This window comes from Auxenochlorella protothecoides, assembly GCF_000733215.1.
Source record: "Auxenochlorella protothecoides strain 0710 unplaced genomic scaffold scaffold30, whole genome shotgun sequence".
In the NCBI taxonomy this organism is placed as follows: Eukaryota; Viridiplantae; Chlorophyta; class Trebouxiophyceae; order Chlorellales; family Chlorellaceae; genus Auxenochlorella; species Auxenochlorella protothecoides.
Genome location: NW_011934162.1, coordinates 162492 through 178427, shown reverse-complemented (window position 1 = coordinate 178427; position 15936 = coordinate 162492). Strand labels below are relative to the sequence as shown.

Sequence of the window (15936 nt, the reverse complement as noted above, 5' to 3'; positions counted from 1 at the left end):
CGTATAGTACTGAGCTGGAGCTTTGCTGTCTTCACCTATGCAATGGGAGTATTCTCTTGTGCACGATGCGGGTGTCATTCAGAACGCTCCGATCCTCCAGAGTCCATGTACAGGGGGGCATGATGTCAACAGGCTAGTGTGTTGCCGAGTATGCATAGCGAGCTATGTACTGGGCAGCACACCTGCAGTTGACTCTCTCTACGGGGCATCACAAGTACTGCTCATGAAATGCAGACAGGTGTGAGCACCACCCACGGGCAAGGTGCATATTATAGTCCCTAAGTTATTCGGTTTCTAATAATGTGAAGGTCCTCCCAAGTATAACTGTGCCCTGATCACAAGCGTGTTTCATGTTCGATGATCCCTTGAAGCACGATCGAGCATTCTGTAGTACTGTGCAAACAATGCTGCGCAAGCAGTCAGATCCATTGTTACCGAGAAGCATCACTCAACTTTCAGCCAGACCAAATTGGACTGAGATCGGCCAGAGGTAAGACTCACAACCTTGATCCCACCGAGGGTTCACGAGTCGTCACCCGGCCATACTGAGGGGGAACAAGCCATGCAGAGACCCGGGTCGGTTTCGACAGGCGCACAACGCTCTCAAGCAAGCTTTCATGCATTCTGAAAGGCATTAGGAGTTTCACGCTCCTGTCCGCGGGGCAACACATGCAGGGTCAGCTCGTAAACCGGTGGTCGCGTGCCAGACCACGTGATTAGCTGTCAGACGCAGACCCCGCGTGCGCCGCCGATCAGATAAAAGCTCGGCCTGACAGAAGAGCAGGTACTTTCCCACCTTTGCCAGACATCCTTGCTCCGGGCCGCCACCAATCGGTACTCGTTTTCACAGCAGTTCTGCGTGTCGACAAGCGTCATCATGCAGTACAGCAAAGCAATGGCCATGGCCGTACTGGCTGTTGCCCTCCTCGCCGCACCTGTCGGCGCTGTGAAGGCCATTACCGACTGGGAGGACGCCTTGTGAGTGGATGGATAGCATGATAGTGATTAAATGAAGCTTCGTTGTCCTCCTCATGCTTGTCAAGCTTTGGTTTCCTCGGTCTGACAGTTGGTTACAAATCACCTGTCCAACCCCGCAGCATCACCCACTACGGCGGCTCCCAGGACGGCATGGATCCCAGTTCTCCGTCCTTTGGAACCTCCGAGGTAATTATTCAGCGCTGCTCTTGTGTTCGCCCTGCTCCATGTCGGTCATTGGCAGGGCCCATGATGCCCCCATGTCGGCCGCTCGGCTCGTGGGACGGGCTGACGGTTGCCTCGCGCAGCATGCACCCGATCCCGATCTCCGGCTCTCACCCACGATCTTCCTCCTCCACAGGGAGCTTGCGGATATGGAAGCATTTCCAAGGATGCCTACCCCTACTTCTCCGTGGCTGCCTTCTCACCTTCCAACCACTACTACCAGTCCGACGCCCTGAAGGCCTGCGGTCAGTGCTTCCAGATCCAGTGCGAGGAGGGCCGTAACGGCAAGACTGGCGTGTGCAAGACTGATGCCCAGGGCGAGCCCCTGTCCATCCTGGTCATGATCTCCGACGTGTGCCCCGAGTGCGAGGCCAACCACATCGACGTCCAGTCCCTGGCCTTTGGCAAGGTGTGTGCGCTATGCCTTGGTGTCGTCAACAGATTGTTTCTTTCAAATGGCATGCCCTGCTCTGCTTGCCCTCCCTAAGGGCCATCCTCACTGGCTGTGTGCATTCCCATCATGTGCACCCCACCCTATGCTCCTCCTCCCATCATCATCTCTCACCTTCTCTCCCCACCTTCCCCTCCATACAGCTCGCCGATCAGGGACTGGGCAACATCGACGTGCGCTACCGCCGCGTCGAGTGCGCCGTGCCCGAGAACATGAAGGTGTCTGTCATGAACTACGACGGCGCCGGCCAGTGGCTGCGCCTGTCCATCGATGACACGGGAGGCTACGCTGCGGTCAAGTCTGTCTCCGTCAAGTCGTCGTCCTCCTCCTCCTGGACCACCATGAGCAACACCTGGGGCGCGGTGTGGGAGGACGGCTCCGCCCCCCAGCCCCCCCTGGACTTCCAGATCGAGTGCGCCGATGGCCAGGTCGTCTCCGCCGACTCTGTGGTCAAGCAAAACGGCGGCATCTCCGGCGGCGTGGGCGGCGCCATCTCCTTCTCCACCTCTGTCCAGTTTGCCATCACCGACCCCGCCGCCAGCGCCGTCTCTGCCTTTGATGGGCCCGCCGATCCGATGGTCGTCACCTCCACCACCCCCGGCAACTCTGACGCCGCCACCGGTGCCTCCTCCGGCAACGCCACCGCCACCGCCACCGCCAGCGGCAACTCCTCCGGCAACACCACCGGCACCACGAGCGCCTCCGGCTCCTCCGCGTGCGTCGACATCCCCGCCCCCGGCTCCTTCTCCTGCGCGGAGCAGCAGGGCTGGGGCAAGTGCGAGGACAGCACCTTTGTCAGCAGCAACTACTGCGCGCTGACCTGCGGCCGCTGCGGTGCCAACGCCACCGCCTCCCCCTCCACCGCCTCCCCCACCACCGCCTCGCCCGCCGCCGGCGACAGCTCCTGCTCCGACGTCACCCCCTCCGGCGGTGTGTCCTGCCAGCAGCGCAAGGACTGGGGCCAGTGCAGCCAGAGCTGGCTCACCAGCGGCAGCTACTGCCAGGCCACCTGCGGCAGCTGCGGCAGCAGCGCCTCCGGCAGCAGCCCCGCCAGCAGCTCCTCCCCCAGCACCTCCGGCAGCTCCGACTGCCAGGACACGCCGCCCTCCGGCGGCTCCACCTGCGAGCAGCAGCTGCAGTGGGGCGCCTGCAGCCAGGGCTGGATGACCAGCGGCAACTACTGTGCCGCGACGTGCGGCCGGTGCGGCTCTGGCGCCAGCACCAGCCCCGCCCAGGTGTCCTCCTACTCGGGGCCTGCAGGGCGGCGGCTCCTAAGAGCCTGAGCGGATCGCGGCGGGCGCCCAGTGGCGGCGCCGCCCTGCCAGTACTCCCTCTCAGCCCAGCCCCCCGGCCATTCGGGGGACGGAGGCTGCTCACTTCACTGTTTACATTGCGCTCACGCCCCGACCTTCACCTCTCAAGGAGCGAGCGAGCCTCTTCACTGTCATCATTACGTCCAGTCACCTTGTGGGTCCGCTTCATAGTCCTTTTCTGGTAGATGTGGTGGGTGTGCAAGCATTAGTGAGAAGTACCCTTGCCCCAAACACTGATAATGAATGTTGGGATGGACGGAAGGTGGCACGCCATGTAGATACCCCAGGTCCCCCCTCCCCCCTCCCAACCTATTTTCCAATCCCAACCACCCAGCTTGCTCCTCAAACTCATTGCTCTCTGCTGCTCTATGCCCTTCCTGCCGCTGTAATCCCTCGCGGAGTCAGATTCGAAGTTTGATGACGAGCAAGGAGTACCAAGGGGAGGGCAAAGAGGGTCATGTGCGGTTGATACAACCACTGCGAGCATGAGAAGTGATTCACCTCATGCCGGCAAAGGTGCGTGCACGGCCTCCAGCCGGGTCAAGGCCCACTGGCAGGTTGCCAGGGAGGGCAGCAGCATGGTACCTGCGCCCATAAGCTCCCGTAGCTTCGAGACACTGACGCTCAGGACCTGGAATGAAGGGTGAAGGGGGAGTCTAGAGGTTGGTCCACCAAGCCTCATCTCGTCAAGCTGGGGGTCAGTGGGGCACCATCCACGCCTGGAAGCCCGGCGGTGGAGCAGTCGTCGCCCGCACTCAGGACCCTGCCAGTACCTGGATGGTGCTTTCCTCGGCATCGCGTGGCCTGGGCTGCATGGCAGGCCGGGGCCCGATGCAGAGGAAGGGCGTGAAGCGGTTGGCGCACCACTTGGTCTCCGGCACCCCCACGTGCCCAGCCGGCAGTAGGCAGTGCCATGTGCCGCCCTCGAGGTGGGCCTGGCAGGCGGATGGAGGGGGGCCCCACAGCTTGAGCAGGAAACAGTCATGGGTGGTGGTGCCACTGGATGCTGCTTTGCAAGAGGTATCAGAAAGCCATCATCCCACCAGAGTAGGACAGGGGCCTGACGAGAGTTGTTTCTTGCCAGAGGTGCCAGGTCTCCCCTCCAGAAAACAAGATACAGGTGGGGCCCCCAGAGGAACCCCCACTCAAGAGTGTCTAACACCATGCAAGCAAGTACCTCCTCTGAGAGCTCTGCTCGAGCGCAAGCCTCCCACGACGTATGCTTCTGTGGGTCATAGGAGCCTGACGGCAGGCAGTGCATGATACAGTTGGGGCCCTGGGCATACTCGGTCAGCATCGTCACCTGGAGGGGATGGGAGCGCCCAATAGAAAGGGTGTGGGATAGAGCCAAGGAGTCAAGCGGTGCATGCTGGCAGATGGGACCAGCCCAGAGGGTCTCCTCACACATGAGGCTCAGCTGCGGGCGACAGGATGCCCATGTCCCACCGGCACCCACCTGTCCATCGGCCAGGCGGCCTGAGGGGCTGGGGTGGAATGCAAAGACGACGCAGAAGTGGAAGTCGGCAGCAGGGTGTCCGACCACGTCGAAGGAGTGCACGTTCCCCTAGCGCACCGGGCATGGGCGGGGGTGGTCCTGGACTTGAGATGGAGCCGGTCACTTGGGACCCCCGGCCGGGTGTACCCACCCAACCGCACAGAGTACACACACCTCCGGGTACCGCACGACGCGATCATACAGCGTGAGGTAGCGTTTATGCACGACTCTCTCCTCGAGAATGTCGAAGCGATCGCTGGGGAGCTGATCACGAGGCGTGCCAACGACTCTGGCGGGTGGCATCAACTCGCGAGAGGGTGCTGGTGCACGGTTCAGGGCACAGGCTGGCCAGTGGAGGCCAGTCGTAAGCATCACGTTGGGTTCAGATCAGAATATCTTGAAGTGCTGCTGGATCGAGATGACGAAGTGTTTTGGGATTGGGCTGCCAAACCCAGCTGGGGAGAATGCCTGCTCCCTCAGGGGGGCATTGTAACGGGAGAGCTGCGCTATAACTCGAATCTTTAGATGACTGCTTCCCCCAAGCACTGGAACGGCAGCCTACATCGCATGTAGAAGCTGGGGATGAAAGCGTGTGTAATTGGTAGGTAGTCTTGGTTGTGGGCAACTAGGCACTTCGTATCTACACCAGGCCGCCCACTCCTTCGTCAAGCGCCCACGTTGTAAGATTCCACGAGTCCAGGGCATGTATATCTAATGTGTCTGCTCACTCACTTGGTGAGAAGGCATACCTTGTAGAGGATTCTGCCTGAGACATGCCAAGCACAGTTTTAGTAATTCCCCGCCGCCTGATGGCTGATGTGGCGCCCCGTGAAAGGTTTTACGGTACAGTAGCACTAAACGACCTCCCTCGAGTTTATATACATAACTCCTGAGCCTGCTCACGCCAGTGCATACAACTCGTGTTCCTCTACACCCTCTTGATATTCTTTGACCGTGGTCGCGGCCCACTTCCAAGTTCGAGGTAGGGTCTGGCGTGGGCCGTTATCCGGAGAGTGCGTCACGGGTGGGAGCCGGCAGGCTGGCGTGCGAAGGTTGCCCTGCATACGCCACAGGCCAGCATCTTGTCGCACACCCCGCGCCCACGCCGTGGCCGGGGCTATGGGACGGAGTGCCGGGCCTGCGTCGACGGCTGGGCGGAGGCCAGGCCCCGGGGCCTCATGTGGTCGCCCCCTGCTCCAACCCCGCCAATGCCCGCACCACCCTGGCATCGCAAGCTTGCATTCAAAAGCACATCTGGATCCTGGTCTGAGTCTGCTCCGCACCCTTGTACCCCTCCCCAGGTCCCCCGCCCCAGATCACCATGTCCGAGGCCAAGAAGTCGCCCATCAACCCGGTCTGGGCCGCCATCAAGCCCTTCGTGAACGGTGGCCTGTCCGGCATGGGTGCCACCTGCATCATCCAGCCCGTGGACATGGTGAAGGTGCGGCTGCAGCTGGGCGACAAGGGCTCCCCCCTGACCATTGCCAAGAACCTGGCCAGGTCCCAGGGCGTAGGCGCGCTGTACCGCGGCCTGTCGGCGGGCCTGGTGCGCCAGGCCACCTACACCACCGCCCGCCTGGGCCTGTACAACTACATCTTCGAGGCGGCCAAGGGGCTGAATGAGGGCCGGCCGCTGCCGCTGTGGCAGAAGGCGGTGTGCGGGCTGTCCGCCGGCGGCCTGGGCGCGCTGGTCGGCTCCCCCGCCGACCTCACGCTCATCCGCATGCAGGCCGACACCACGCTGCCCGCGGAGCAGCGCCGCAACTACAAGGGCGTGGGCGACGCCTTCCTGCGCATCGCGCGCGAGGAGGGCGCGTCGGGGCTGTTCACCGGAGCGGGGCCCACTGTGGTGCGCGCCATGGCGCTCAACATGGGCATGCTCGCCTCCAACGACCAGGCCAAGGAGCTGCTGGAGGAGTGGGGCTTTGCCAAGGGCGGCAGCGTGGTGACCCTGGGCGGGGCCACCATCGCCGGCTTCTTCGCCTCCGCCTGCTCCCTGCCCTTTGACTATGTCAAGACCCAGCTGCAGAAGCAGAAGCCCGACGCCAACGGGAAGCTGCCCTACTCCGGGGCTGCGGACTGTGCGCTCAAGACGCTCAAGGAGGGCGGCGTGCTCAAGTTCTACACCGGCTTCCCCACCTACTTCATCCGGATCGCTCCCCACGTCGTCCTCACCCTGTCCTTCCTCTCCGCCCTCCCCAAGCTCCAGGCCAAGTACGGCCTCTGATCGCGGCCACGCCCGGAGCCGAGGGGTGAGGCAGCGGCGCTCACCAGCGCTCGACAGTGCAGGATTCTGGTGCGGGACCCCCCCCCGGGGGGGGGGGATTGCGATGGCCAGCTCTCCCGCGGGATGAGTGGGAGGCCCGCCCACTTTGAACACGGCGCCCTACACCCTCCCTTCACTCTGCTCACACGGTGGGGCAGTTGCCACATCCTGCGACCCTTATTGCTCCCTTAGGATATCGAGCCCCCCACTGTACACCATATCCACTCTGACAGCGCGGGTAAAAATAATGACGCCATGAGGAAGGGAGAACAGGGACACAAGCGCTAGGGACAAGGAGCAGGCAGTGGGAAGCAGGACGGTCAGGTACCGAGTATTTCGGGCGCCAGCCGTTCAGGGGGGAGGCCGGAGGCGATGGCGCACTCGGCTGCGCGCGTCAGAGCGTCGACCGGTCCGGGTGGGATGGCCGGGTGGATGCGGACCTATGAGGGGAAAGACAGTGGTGGCAAGAACTCAATAACCTGATCCCGGAGCAAGAGCCGATGCGCTTACATTGGAAGAATACACCCGGGGTGACTGAAGGCCCATCCTTCCCTATACCCAGCTCACATGGACCGTGCCGGGGAAGAGGAGGTACTCGCGTGAGTTGGGCATGAGGTCCCCTGTTCCATCCAGGGTGATGGGCACCACAGGAACGTTGTGCCGGGAGGCCACGACAAAGGCGCCCTGGCATAGAGCAGCGGGGAGGACTGATGAACGATGGTTTCGTGACATCGCTGTCCGCAGGCGCATCCAAAGAGTGGCACCGCACAGAGTGCCCCGCAAGCGCCAAGCAAGGGGAAAAGATCACGCTTGTCAAGGCGCACCCTCTTGAAGGCATGCAGCTTGCCGTCCTTGCTGCGGGTGCCTTCCGGGAAGAAGGCGACGGACGTGCCACGCTCCAGCATCATCCCGCAGTCCTTCAGACACTTTTGCTGTGACCTCCGATCCATCCTGTCAAGCTGAATGTGACCTGGTGAGGGTGTAAAGATGTAGTGGGTGTGTAGGTGCCTGAAATGCCAAAAGGAGATCCCCACGGGGCACCTGACACCGGATGTCCTGGCCTGCAGTAGCCGGAGCAACCTGAACTGCCCCTGGATGGGTAGCAAAATGATGCACAGTCATCAGCGTGACACCCCCTGCCCACCTGTGAGGAACATCGACCATCCAATGATGGGGATGAAGAAGTTGGCAGTCTTGGACACAAATTTGAAGTCTCGGTTGATGTGAAAGAGCGTCGTAATATCCTGCAGAGTTGCAGGCGTGGGGGGGAAGATTGCAGGGAAAAGAGCTTGGTCCATCAAAATATCCCCAGAAAGACATTACTTGGCACCTGACACCACAGAAACCCAGTGCCAGGGCCATTCTGAACGGTAGGCCCCTAGCACAGCCGCCACCCTGCTGAACTCACAAGGAAGCTCTGGTGGTTGGCAACATAAACAGCTGGCTGCTCTTGTGGCGGCAGATTCTCAAGGCCAGAGATGACGACGCGATAGAAGGGGAAGGAGCTGATCTTGGCCCAGAGCGTGTTGAAGAAGTGCTGCGCTTTCCTCCTGCGATTCCCAGTGTGTGGTTGGGTGGCAAGTTTACAAGGGTGAGCAGGGAAGACGTCATGCTTGCACACATCTTGGCACCGCCATCTGTCCCCATGGCAGCACCTGGTCCGATCAAAAGCGAGCACGTAGGGTGTCAGGAAGACCATGATGACAAAGAGGGGGCCCGCCCAAGCAAAGGTGTTGAGGTAGAAGAGGAAGGCACGAAACGCTGCCAGGGCACCTTTCAGACCTTGAGGGAAGGGTAGTGGCTTGAGGGATTAGGCTGGGCAGGGCACGACCCTTGTTGGTACAAAAAGGAGAGGTATACGCAGGCTAAAGCCACCAGTACCTACCTCTGGTGTCCACAAATATGGGTTGCATGGCAGCGGTAAAGCCAGTGGGATCGCCAGCATTGGAGGCATAGCTGCCCACCCTGCCTCCCCTATCTTGGTTAGTACTTCTGACTTCGCGGCCCCAGGGGCAGTGCCCGCATCTAGACCATTTGTGGGCCGCTGATGGATTGCTCCGATACGTAAACTCGGCATGGAGTGGCGTGGGGAATCTTGTTGACCCTCTCCTTGCGGGTGGCACCGCCGGTTGGAGGCCGACCAATTGGGCTGTCGGCCGGGCGTTGGAGCCCTGAGGGACCAGGCCACAGCGTGGGATTAGCATGCTCATACCTTTCCCATGAACGCTGTTCTGTCCCGAACTCGCTAGTCGCAATGTATCGTCCCACTGCTGGCCATGCACCCCCTGGCAGGCTTCCCGGCGCGAACGCCACTTCACCACAGTGGATGCCTGTCGACCCTTTTCAGAGGCTTCGAATGATGAGATTTTCCCCTTGAAACTCAGTTGGAAGAGGTCTGGGCATTTCCGAGGTCCTTTCCGCGAATGTAGCGGCGGGGAAGGGGGGCTATCCCCATGTCGGCGAGTAGGGAGAGTCACCATGGCCAAAGACATGTGCTGCACGACAGGAAAGGCGGGGAAGAGCTTATTGGGTGTCACCTTGCATGCACTGACAGGCGGGTGATTCATTTGAAAAGAGGTGCGCTTGGGAAGATCAGATCGGCGTCGTGGCCTCAACTCTGGACTGCCCGCAGGACGTCAGGCCCCAGCTTATCCCGGGGGAGGCCCGACGCCACGGCGGCCTGGGCCGCTGCCATCATGGCGACCGCCTGGCTGGGCGGGACGGCCGGGTGCACCCGGACCTGTGCGGTGAGCGTGTACGCAGGGGGCACCGTGGGTGCATTGGGCTGGAGGAGCTGCAAGGAGTACAGCACACCCTCAGGCGCTCAGGCGCCCAACACAGCCGGGCAGACCTTGATGGTTCCTGAAAATAGCCTGCCCTCGGCGCCAACGGGCATCAGCTCCCCTGTTCCCTGGAGCGTGATGGGGACCACTGGCACCTTCCTCTTGGCTGCCACGGAGAAGGCCCCCTGCAGGAGCATGGCAACAGGCATCGAACATGGTAGAATCTCCACCGCAGCAGATAGATTCTCGGGACAATTACTTGCAACCCAGGATCCCAACCCCACCCATTCTTTCTAGTGTGAGACACATTCGTTGGATGCCAGCAGGGCCGAGCCGGGTTCCCCTGTCATCAGGTTTCAGCCATGCAAGCCTGTGCCCAATCGCCACTCCCCACAGCGCACCTTTTTAAAGGCGTGCAGCTTGCCGTCCTTGCTCCGCGTACCCTCAGGGAAGAAGAGGACAGAGGCGCCGGAGCTGAGCAGGTCCCCGCACTCCTTCAGGCACTGCATCTGGGACCGGCTGTCCATGCGATCGATCTTGACATGGCCTGTTGAGGTAAGGACGGGCATGGCGGCAGGTGTGAGGCAGCGAGAGACTAGGGGGACAACACGTGGTGCAGCGAGACCCCTGCACCTGCCGTTCCCCAGCCCCTGCCCCCTCGCATGGTCTGACCCATCTCCAGCGCCAGGGACGCATGCACAGCCCCATCCCACTGCGCACCTGTCAGATACATGGTCCACCCGATGATGGGGATGAGGAAATTGGAGGTTTTGGAGATGAACTTGAAGTCGCGACGAATGTGGAAAAGGGTGGTGATGTCCTGCGGTGAGGGTTTTGAGGGAGGGCTGGACTTGAATGGGCTAGAGGGAATCCCCAGGTCCGGCAGCACAGCGTGAGCCACGAGTGCCGTCTCGCCATGTTGAGTGCCGCCAGGGTGAGCCGCACCCCACATGCTCTCCTCTTTCCCCCATCTCCCTGGCGCCACCTTCCTCACCAGGAAGCTCTGGTGATTGGCGACATACACGGCCGCGCAGTCGGAGGGCGGAAGGTGCTCCAGCCCTGTCATCTCCACGCGGTAGAATGGCCATGCGCTGAGGCGGGCCCAGACCGTGTTCCAGACGTGCTGCGCCCTCCTCCTGTGGCAACGAGGGACAGCACATCCCAGGTGACTCAGTGTGCGAGGGCAGCGTGCAAGGGACCGCACCCTGAGCGGACATGGCCGTGATCATGGAGACTGCCATGGCCGATCCCTTCGCTCCCCAGGACCGTGCACTGCAGGACCGCAGGACCTGTGCTTGTCAAAGAGGAGGACAAATGGGAGCTGCAGGAGCAGAATGAGCAGGATGGGCGTGGCCACAGCGAATGTGACTACGTAGAAGAAAAAGGCACGGAGCACTGCCAGCGGCTTGGATGCATGGGCTGCAGGGTGAGGGGGACGGGCAGCGTTGTTGCCTGGAATGAGGAGCAGACCATTCTCAACATGCTAGGGAGGATTTCACCCCTCATGAGCATTGCAAGGATTCCTATTAAACAAGAGCAGACTCACTTGTGTCGTTGAGAGGCCCGGTTGGCTCATCTGGGCAGGGAAGGAGGGGGGAGGAGGCCTCGAGCACCTCCGAATCGCGGCCATCGGCCTCCGGAGCCGATTCGCTGCAACAGGCGCCTTGCACCTGCGCGGCCGCGGGTACTATTCCTTGCCGCAGGGGATGTGCCTCAGCAGAAAGTCCATGCAGTTGCCGAGCATGAAGGGCATGCTTTGGAGGTGGGGCGCTCCTCGCAGGTACAGCCACTGTGCGCCGGGTGTCTCGCTGTCCGGCGGAGGTGGTGGGACGGTGGCCACGTCGACGAAAGTGGAAGGGCGCAGGGCAGGACACCGATTGCTGTCTCAGCGACTGCATCCGGTGCCCTGTATGGAGTGTTGTGGGACGTATGGCGAAGGTTGGGGAGAAAGAAGCCCTTTCTGCGTGGGAGGGTGCCCACCAGCCTGGCGTGGATCACAAATCGACTCGGGTATTCCCAGTCGTGCAAAGGGCGTACGACCTTTTGACTCGGATATTCCTCGTCGAGTCCCAGGCATTCGACGATACGACAACGCAAGCGCTTTCGGCCTCGAGTGTTGTCGACGTTTGGGGCCCCCCCCCCTCTGCGGCAACAACGAATCTGATACATTCCGCGTTTCCACCCCTCGGCCATCAACGGAGTTGCTGGACCCCAGCAGCATGTGGGGTGGACACGCACCTCGTGGCCAGAGGGACTTCAGGCCAGTACCTTGCTGTATATATCGAGGTACTCCTCTGTTGGGCCATCCCAGCTCCACGCATCGCCATCGTCGAGGACCCGCAGCACGAGGCCTTGCCACTCGCCCGGGCGCTCCCTGTAGTCTGCCATCGCGCGCCCCACTGCCGCCTGCACCGCCCCACCATCCATGCCCTGGAACACGTAGCCATTACCGCCCTGCAGCGTTTGGGAATGGAGGATCTTTTTATTGGACACGGGAGACAACGTCGACTCACTCCGAATCAGCACCTGGAGTGCAGAGGGCCATGCAGCCCCCGGCGCAGCCCTCCCAGGATCACCACAGAGACGGGACCCACGTCTCCAGAGGCCACGTCCTTCACGGTGTCAGCCAGTCCTCCAGTGGCTCTGACGATCGGGATCGCTCCATACCTATGGTGTGGTGGTGAGGTTGATGAGAAGGATTTCGCGCCGGGCCTGCAACCCCTGCCCATGCCACGCACAGGCCACGGCTCCGCCACCCCACCTCAGCGCAATGAGCTGGGTCAGGCCACAGGGCTCGAAGAGGGAGGGCACGAGGAACATGTCGGCCGCGGCGTAGATGAGGTGGCTCAGGGGCTCCGAGTACATGAACAGGCACTGCACATCGGCATTGTCCCTGCGGGGCAAGCTGATGGCGTTGAAGTGAGGTGAGTCTGGCATGCGCACGAGCCTGTCAACATCTCCCTAGAGGTCAGCTTGCATGCCAAGATCCCTGTGGCTCAATGTCGCTGTGCAGGTGAGCGAGCCCTTCCCAGAGGCTCCCTCCCTCCCCAGCCCACCTATACTGCTCCTCCGCCGCTCGCCGCAACGCCCCGTCAGCATGCCCCGACCCCAGCAGCACAAATTGTCCGCCTGCCCACAGGGGAACATGGATGACTCTGTTGCCGACTGTGGCTGCTGCTGCCGGCACAAGCCCGCAGATCCCAATCACTGTACAGGAGAGGGGGATGCAAGGGAGCGTCTCACGATTCTCCCTGCAGCCTTCCCCTCGCAGCAGCCCCTCACCGTGCTGAGCGATGTGGTGCAGGGCGGCTTCCATCAGGTGGATGCCCTTCTGCGGCACCAGGCGGGACACGACGGCCACCAGGGGCTTGTCTGGGGCGACACTCATGCCCAGCCCCGCCTGGAGGAAGCGCTTGCAGAGCGCCTTGCCCCGCGGGGAGGCGCCAGAGAAGGGCGCCGGCAGCGTCGCGTCCTGAGCCGGGTCCCAGCTCTCCGTGTCGATGCCTGCAGCAAGGTCCAAAGTGGGGATTCATGGACTGGAGGGCATGACCGGAGGTTCAGGGATCAGACGAGGGGAGGTGGGAGTAGGTGCATGCTCCATAGGGACACGGACGTGCTTCATTGGCAAACGCTGGCAATCGGTGTCGGCCACAACCCAGCTGCATCGCCACAATCCCCCCCTCCCTCCCCGCCCACCATTGATGATGCCGGTGAACTTGGCTGCGATGTGCGGCTGGGCCAGTGTGGATTTCAGGAAGCCAGCAGCCCCTGCAGGTCCGGAAAGGTTCATCTACTTTGTAGATGGGAGAGCATTCCCTTTCCATACTTTGCCCTAGAAAGCTGGTCAGAGACTATAAGGGCTCACACACCACAAAGCCCCTGCTCTCCTCCTCCCAGTCATTCCACCGTTCCCAGTCCACCCAGCACCAACGTCATTACTAATCCCCTTCGCTGGCCCACCATCGCGGACCGCCTCGCGTGCGTAGTTGGGGCTGACGGTGGTCACGGCGTTGGCATACACGATGCCGCCCTTCAGCAGGCACAGGCGCTCCGGGTTGTGCCCGACCGTGCGTTCATCCAGCGCACGGTCCACAGACGCAAACGCCCCGCCGGCCATGCCTGCGTGGCGGCAGGAACGAGTCGCCAAAAAGAGGGGAGCTTCGAAGGTGAGGACGCACCGCAGCGTGCCGGGCGGGTGGTGTCCGCCATGCCAACGCGCGGGTCGTGGCCCGCCCATCAGGCAGCCGCCAGCGCGCATGCCATGCCCATGCACCGAATCGACGCCGCCCCCTTGGACCCCAGCACCTGTGTGCAGGAACTCGTCCTGTCGGCACTCGCCAACCGAGTCAAAGTTGTGGATGGTGAGCACCAGCCGTGTGCGGGGCAGGTTCGCGGAGTAGGCCTCCCAGAACAGCATGGGCACCGCCCCGGTCTGCCATTCGTGGCAGTGCAGGACATCGGGCCGCCGGTCCAGCACCCGCACGGCCTCCAGCGCCGATCTGGGAGCCGGAGGGTCATGGGAGGGGGGGGGGGGAAGGGTTGATGTCGTGGGCCTCTTCACGACACAGGGTGGCATCATAAGCATTGCCATGCCGCACGCCTGGCACCCTGCTCCTCCTTTGCCTGCACACTGCCATGCGAGACACCCGAGTGTCTTGTCAGACCTGGAGTATTGAGGCACTTCCCCCCCCCTTCCCTCTCCTTCTACAGAGCAACAACAGCCAGTACCCCACCTGCTAAAGTGCAGGTAGGCCTCTGTCTCGTTGTAGGCGCCGCCGTACACGCTCTGGCCCTGGAACAGGCTCCCCTGGTCGACGGGGCGCAGCAGCAGCACCCTGCACCCCTCCACCGTGGCAGTGAAGGCCTCGCACCTCGCCAGGCCGTTGCCCTGTGCAGGGCGAGAGGGGGAGAGGAGGAAGGGGGGTCAGAGATTCAGAAGGGTTTGAAAGGTCATCGCAGAGTTCATCACCCCCCATGCTAAGCAGACAGAGCTTCCACCAGCATGTTCCTGGACACAGCCAAAGTAATTATTCCCTCTGACCTAGGACCCCTCCCGGCGGCGCACTGCCAGGCGTCTCTCTGTAGTCACCATACCTTGGGCACATTAAACACCCCGACCGAGCGGGCATCCCTCACGTCTGGGGAGCCCTCCAGGAACGCGTAATAGGGCAGCACCACTTCCACAGAGTGCCCACGAGCTGCGGTGGCCTTGGACAGCCCGGTGACCACATCCGCCAGGCCTCCTACCTGCACCCCAGTGCAAGTGGATGGGTGGGGGGACGAATCGGGTTCAGGGTGCCTGGCATGTGCGACACAGGGGATGATCATTGGATGATACCCTGCGTCACAGATTCAGCAATGGCAGTCGCCGCACCCCCACCCACCTTGGCAATGGGAGCCATCTCGGCGGCGATGTGGATGATGGTGAGGGGCTCGGCGGCCGTCGCAGGGGGGCCCTCCTTCCCCGGCGGGCCTGGCAGGGACAGCGGGGCCTTGCGTGGCGGGCGCTCCCAGAACCTGTCCTCCCGCCCCTGTGGCCAGACGATGCCGGCCTCGAGCTCTGCGAGGCTGGGCAGGGATTTGCCTGTGAGGGGCAATGGAGCGTGCTGGGGATTGATCAGGCTCAGAGCCGGGAGCATGATTTTAAATCAGAAAGGGTTTCTATGACCCCCTCAGCACTACCTTTGGACTGGTGGGGGTCCGGGTCCTCCCTTTTCCGTCTTGGAGACGCCGGGGCTCGTGCCTGGGGGCTCGGTGGGGCGGGCGCAGAGGCATCCTGCGCGCGCTTGCCACCTGAAGGCAGGAGCCCAGCCCGTGCCAGCTGCACACGCAGAGCACTGTTCTCAGCCCGCAGCTGTTTGACAAGCGCCATCAAATCGGCATCAGATGCCTGTTTCTTGGCCTGCGCGGGGAGGATCAAACGGGTTGAAATTGGGAGATGCAGGTGGGAAGCCTGAGCCCTTCTACAGTCTCATTCCCAAAAGAATCGCCGGGCACAACCCCCACCAGGCATCGCCTGCGTGGTGGACCATCTCGACACAACATCTTCTTGAGCACGCGGTTGGTGGGCAACTCCGGACCAAACCTGCGCTACGACACCGCCAGCGGTCCGATGAGTGCGCCTTGGAGCCGCGCATATGCTGATGGCGCTCTGACATGACCTCGGTTGATACAGGGTCCTTGTGTGCATCGCACACGGGGCCACCGACATACCGCACGAGAGGCGAGTGCACAACGAGCACTCGCCCCGTTTTCGGCGCTTGGTACGTGTGAGCCCCTACAGAATAGATGTGATCATCTGATCCGCATCAGAATGCTGTGGGTATGCCCTCGATGGGTTACTGGAGTCGTAGACGAGACGGATCGCTTTGCGATCGCGGCTGTTCCGGACGTCCACAGCATGCGAAGCATGTCTCGCAGCAGTTTTA

The 15936-nt window shown here is 62.0% G+C and overlaps 6 protein-coding genes across 6 annotated transcripts; 2 read left to right on the top strand and 4 right to left on the bottom strand.

The window, feature by feature from the left end:
* Positions 1-901: 901 nt before the first annotated feature.
* On the top strand, positions 902-2934 carry F751_2855 (Expansin-A11; the record flags this gene model as incomplete). Its single annotated transcript, XM_011398168.1, has 5 exons — positions 902-978; positions 1098-1164; positions 1337-1609; positions 1795-2196; positions 2599-2934. 5 exons carry the CDS (start codon positions 902-904, stop codon positions 2932-2934), a joined length of 1155 nt encoding a protein of 384 aa, XP_011396470.1.
* Positions 2935-3466: 532 nt separating this feature from the next.
* On the bottom strand, positions 3467-4762 carry F751_2854 (hypothetical protein; the record flags this gene model as incomplete). Its single annotated transcript, XM_011398167.1, has 5 exons — positions 3467-3595; positions 3738-3899; positions 4142-4267; positions 4421-4528; positions 4634-4762. The coding sequence occupies 5 exons, from the start codon at positions 4760-4762 to the stop codon at positions 3467-3469; spliced, it is 654 nt and encodes a 217-aa protein (XP_011396469.1).
* A 1018-nt stretch (positions 4763-5780) lies between these two features.
* On the top strand, positions 5781-6686 carry F751_2853 (Putative mitochondrial 2-oxoglutarate/malate carrier protein; the record flags this gene model as incomplete). Its single annotated transcript, XM_011398166.1, has 1 exon — positions 5781-6686. The coding sequence occupies one exon, from the start codon at positions 5781-5783 to the stop codon at positions 6684-6686; it is 906 nt and encodes a 301-aa protein (XP_011396468.1).
* Positions 6687-7045: 359 nt separating this feature from the next.
* F751_2852 (1-acyl-sn-glycerol-3-phosphate acyltransferase 1, chloroplastic) lies at positions 7046-8638 on the bottom strand (the record flags this gene model as incomplete). Its single annotated transcript, XM_011398165.1, has 7 exons — positions 7046-7165; positions 7293-7409; positions 7550-7695; positions 7870-7969; positions 8134-8275; positions 8381-8507; positions 8611-8638. 7 exons carry the CDS (start codon positions 8636-8638, stop codon positions 7046-7048), a joined length of 780 nt encoding a protein of 259 aa, XP_011396467.1.
* Positions 8639-9336: 698 nt separating this feature from the next.
* Positions 9337-10910, bottom strand: F751_2851 (1-acyl-sn-glycerol-3-phosphate acyltransferase 1, chloroplastic; the record flags this gene model as incomplete). Its single annotated transcript, XM_011398164.1, has 6 exons — positions 9337-9465; positions 9577-9693; positions 9910-10055; positions 10229-10328; positions 10503-10644; positions 10798-10910. Coding segments are annotated over 6 exons (747 nt in total), but the record flags the coding sequence as incomplete, so codon positions are not given.
* An 854-nt stretch (positions 10911-11764) lies between these two features.
* F751_2850 (Glycogen synthase) lies at positions 11765-15380 on the bottom strand (the record flags this gene model as incomplete). The annotated part of the gene is made up of 12 exons (XM_011398163.1): positions 11765-11962; positions 12085-12175; positions 12270-12401; positions 12565-12637; positions 12791-13012; positions 13205-13276; positions 13469-13627; positions 13814-14007; positions 14242-14396; positions 14603-14755; positions 14893-15092; positions 15302-15380. The coding sequence occupies 12 exons, from the start codon at positions 15378-15380 to the stop codon at positions 11765-11767; spliced, it is 1728 nt and encodes a 575-aa protein (XP_011396465.1).
* Positions 15381-15936: the final 556 nt, after the last annotated feature.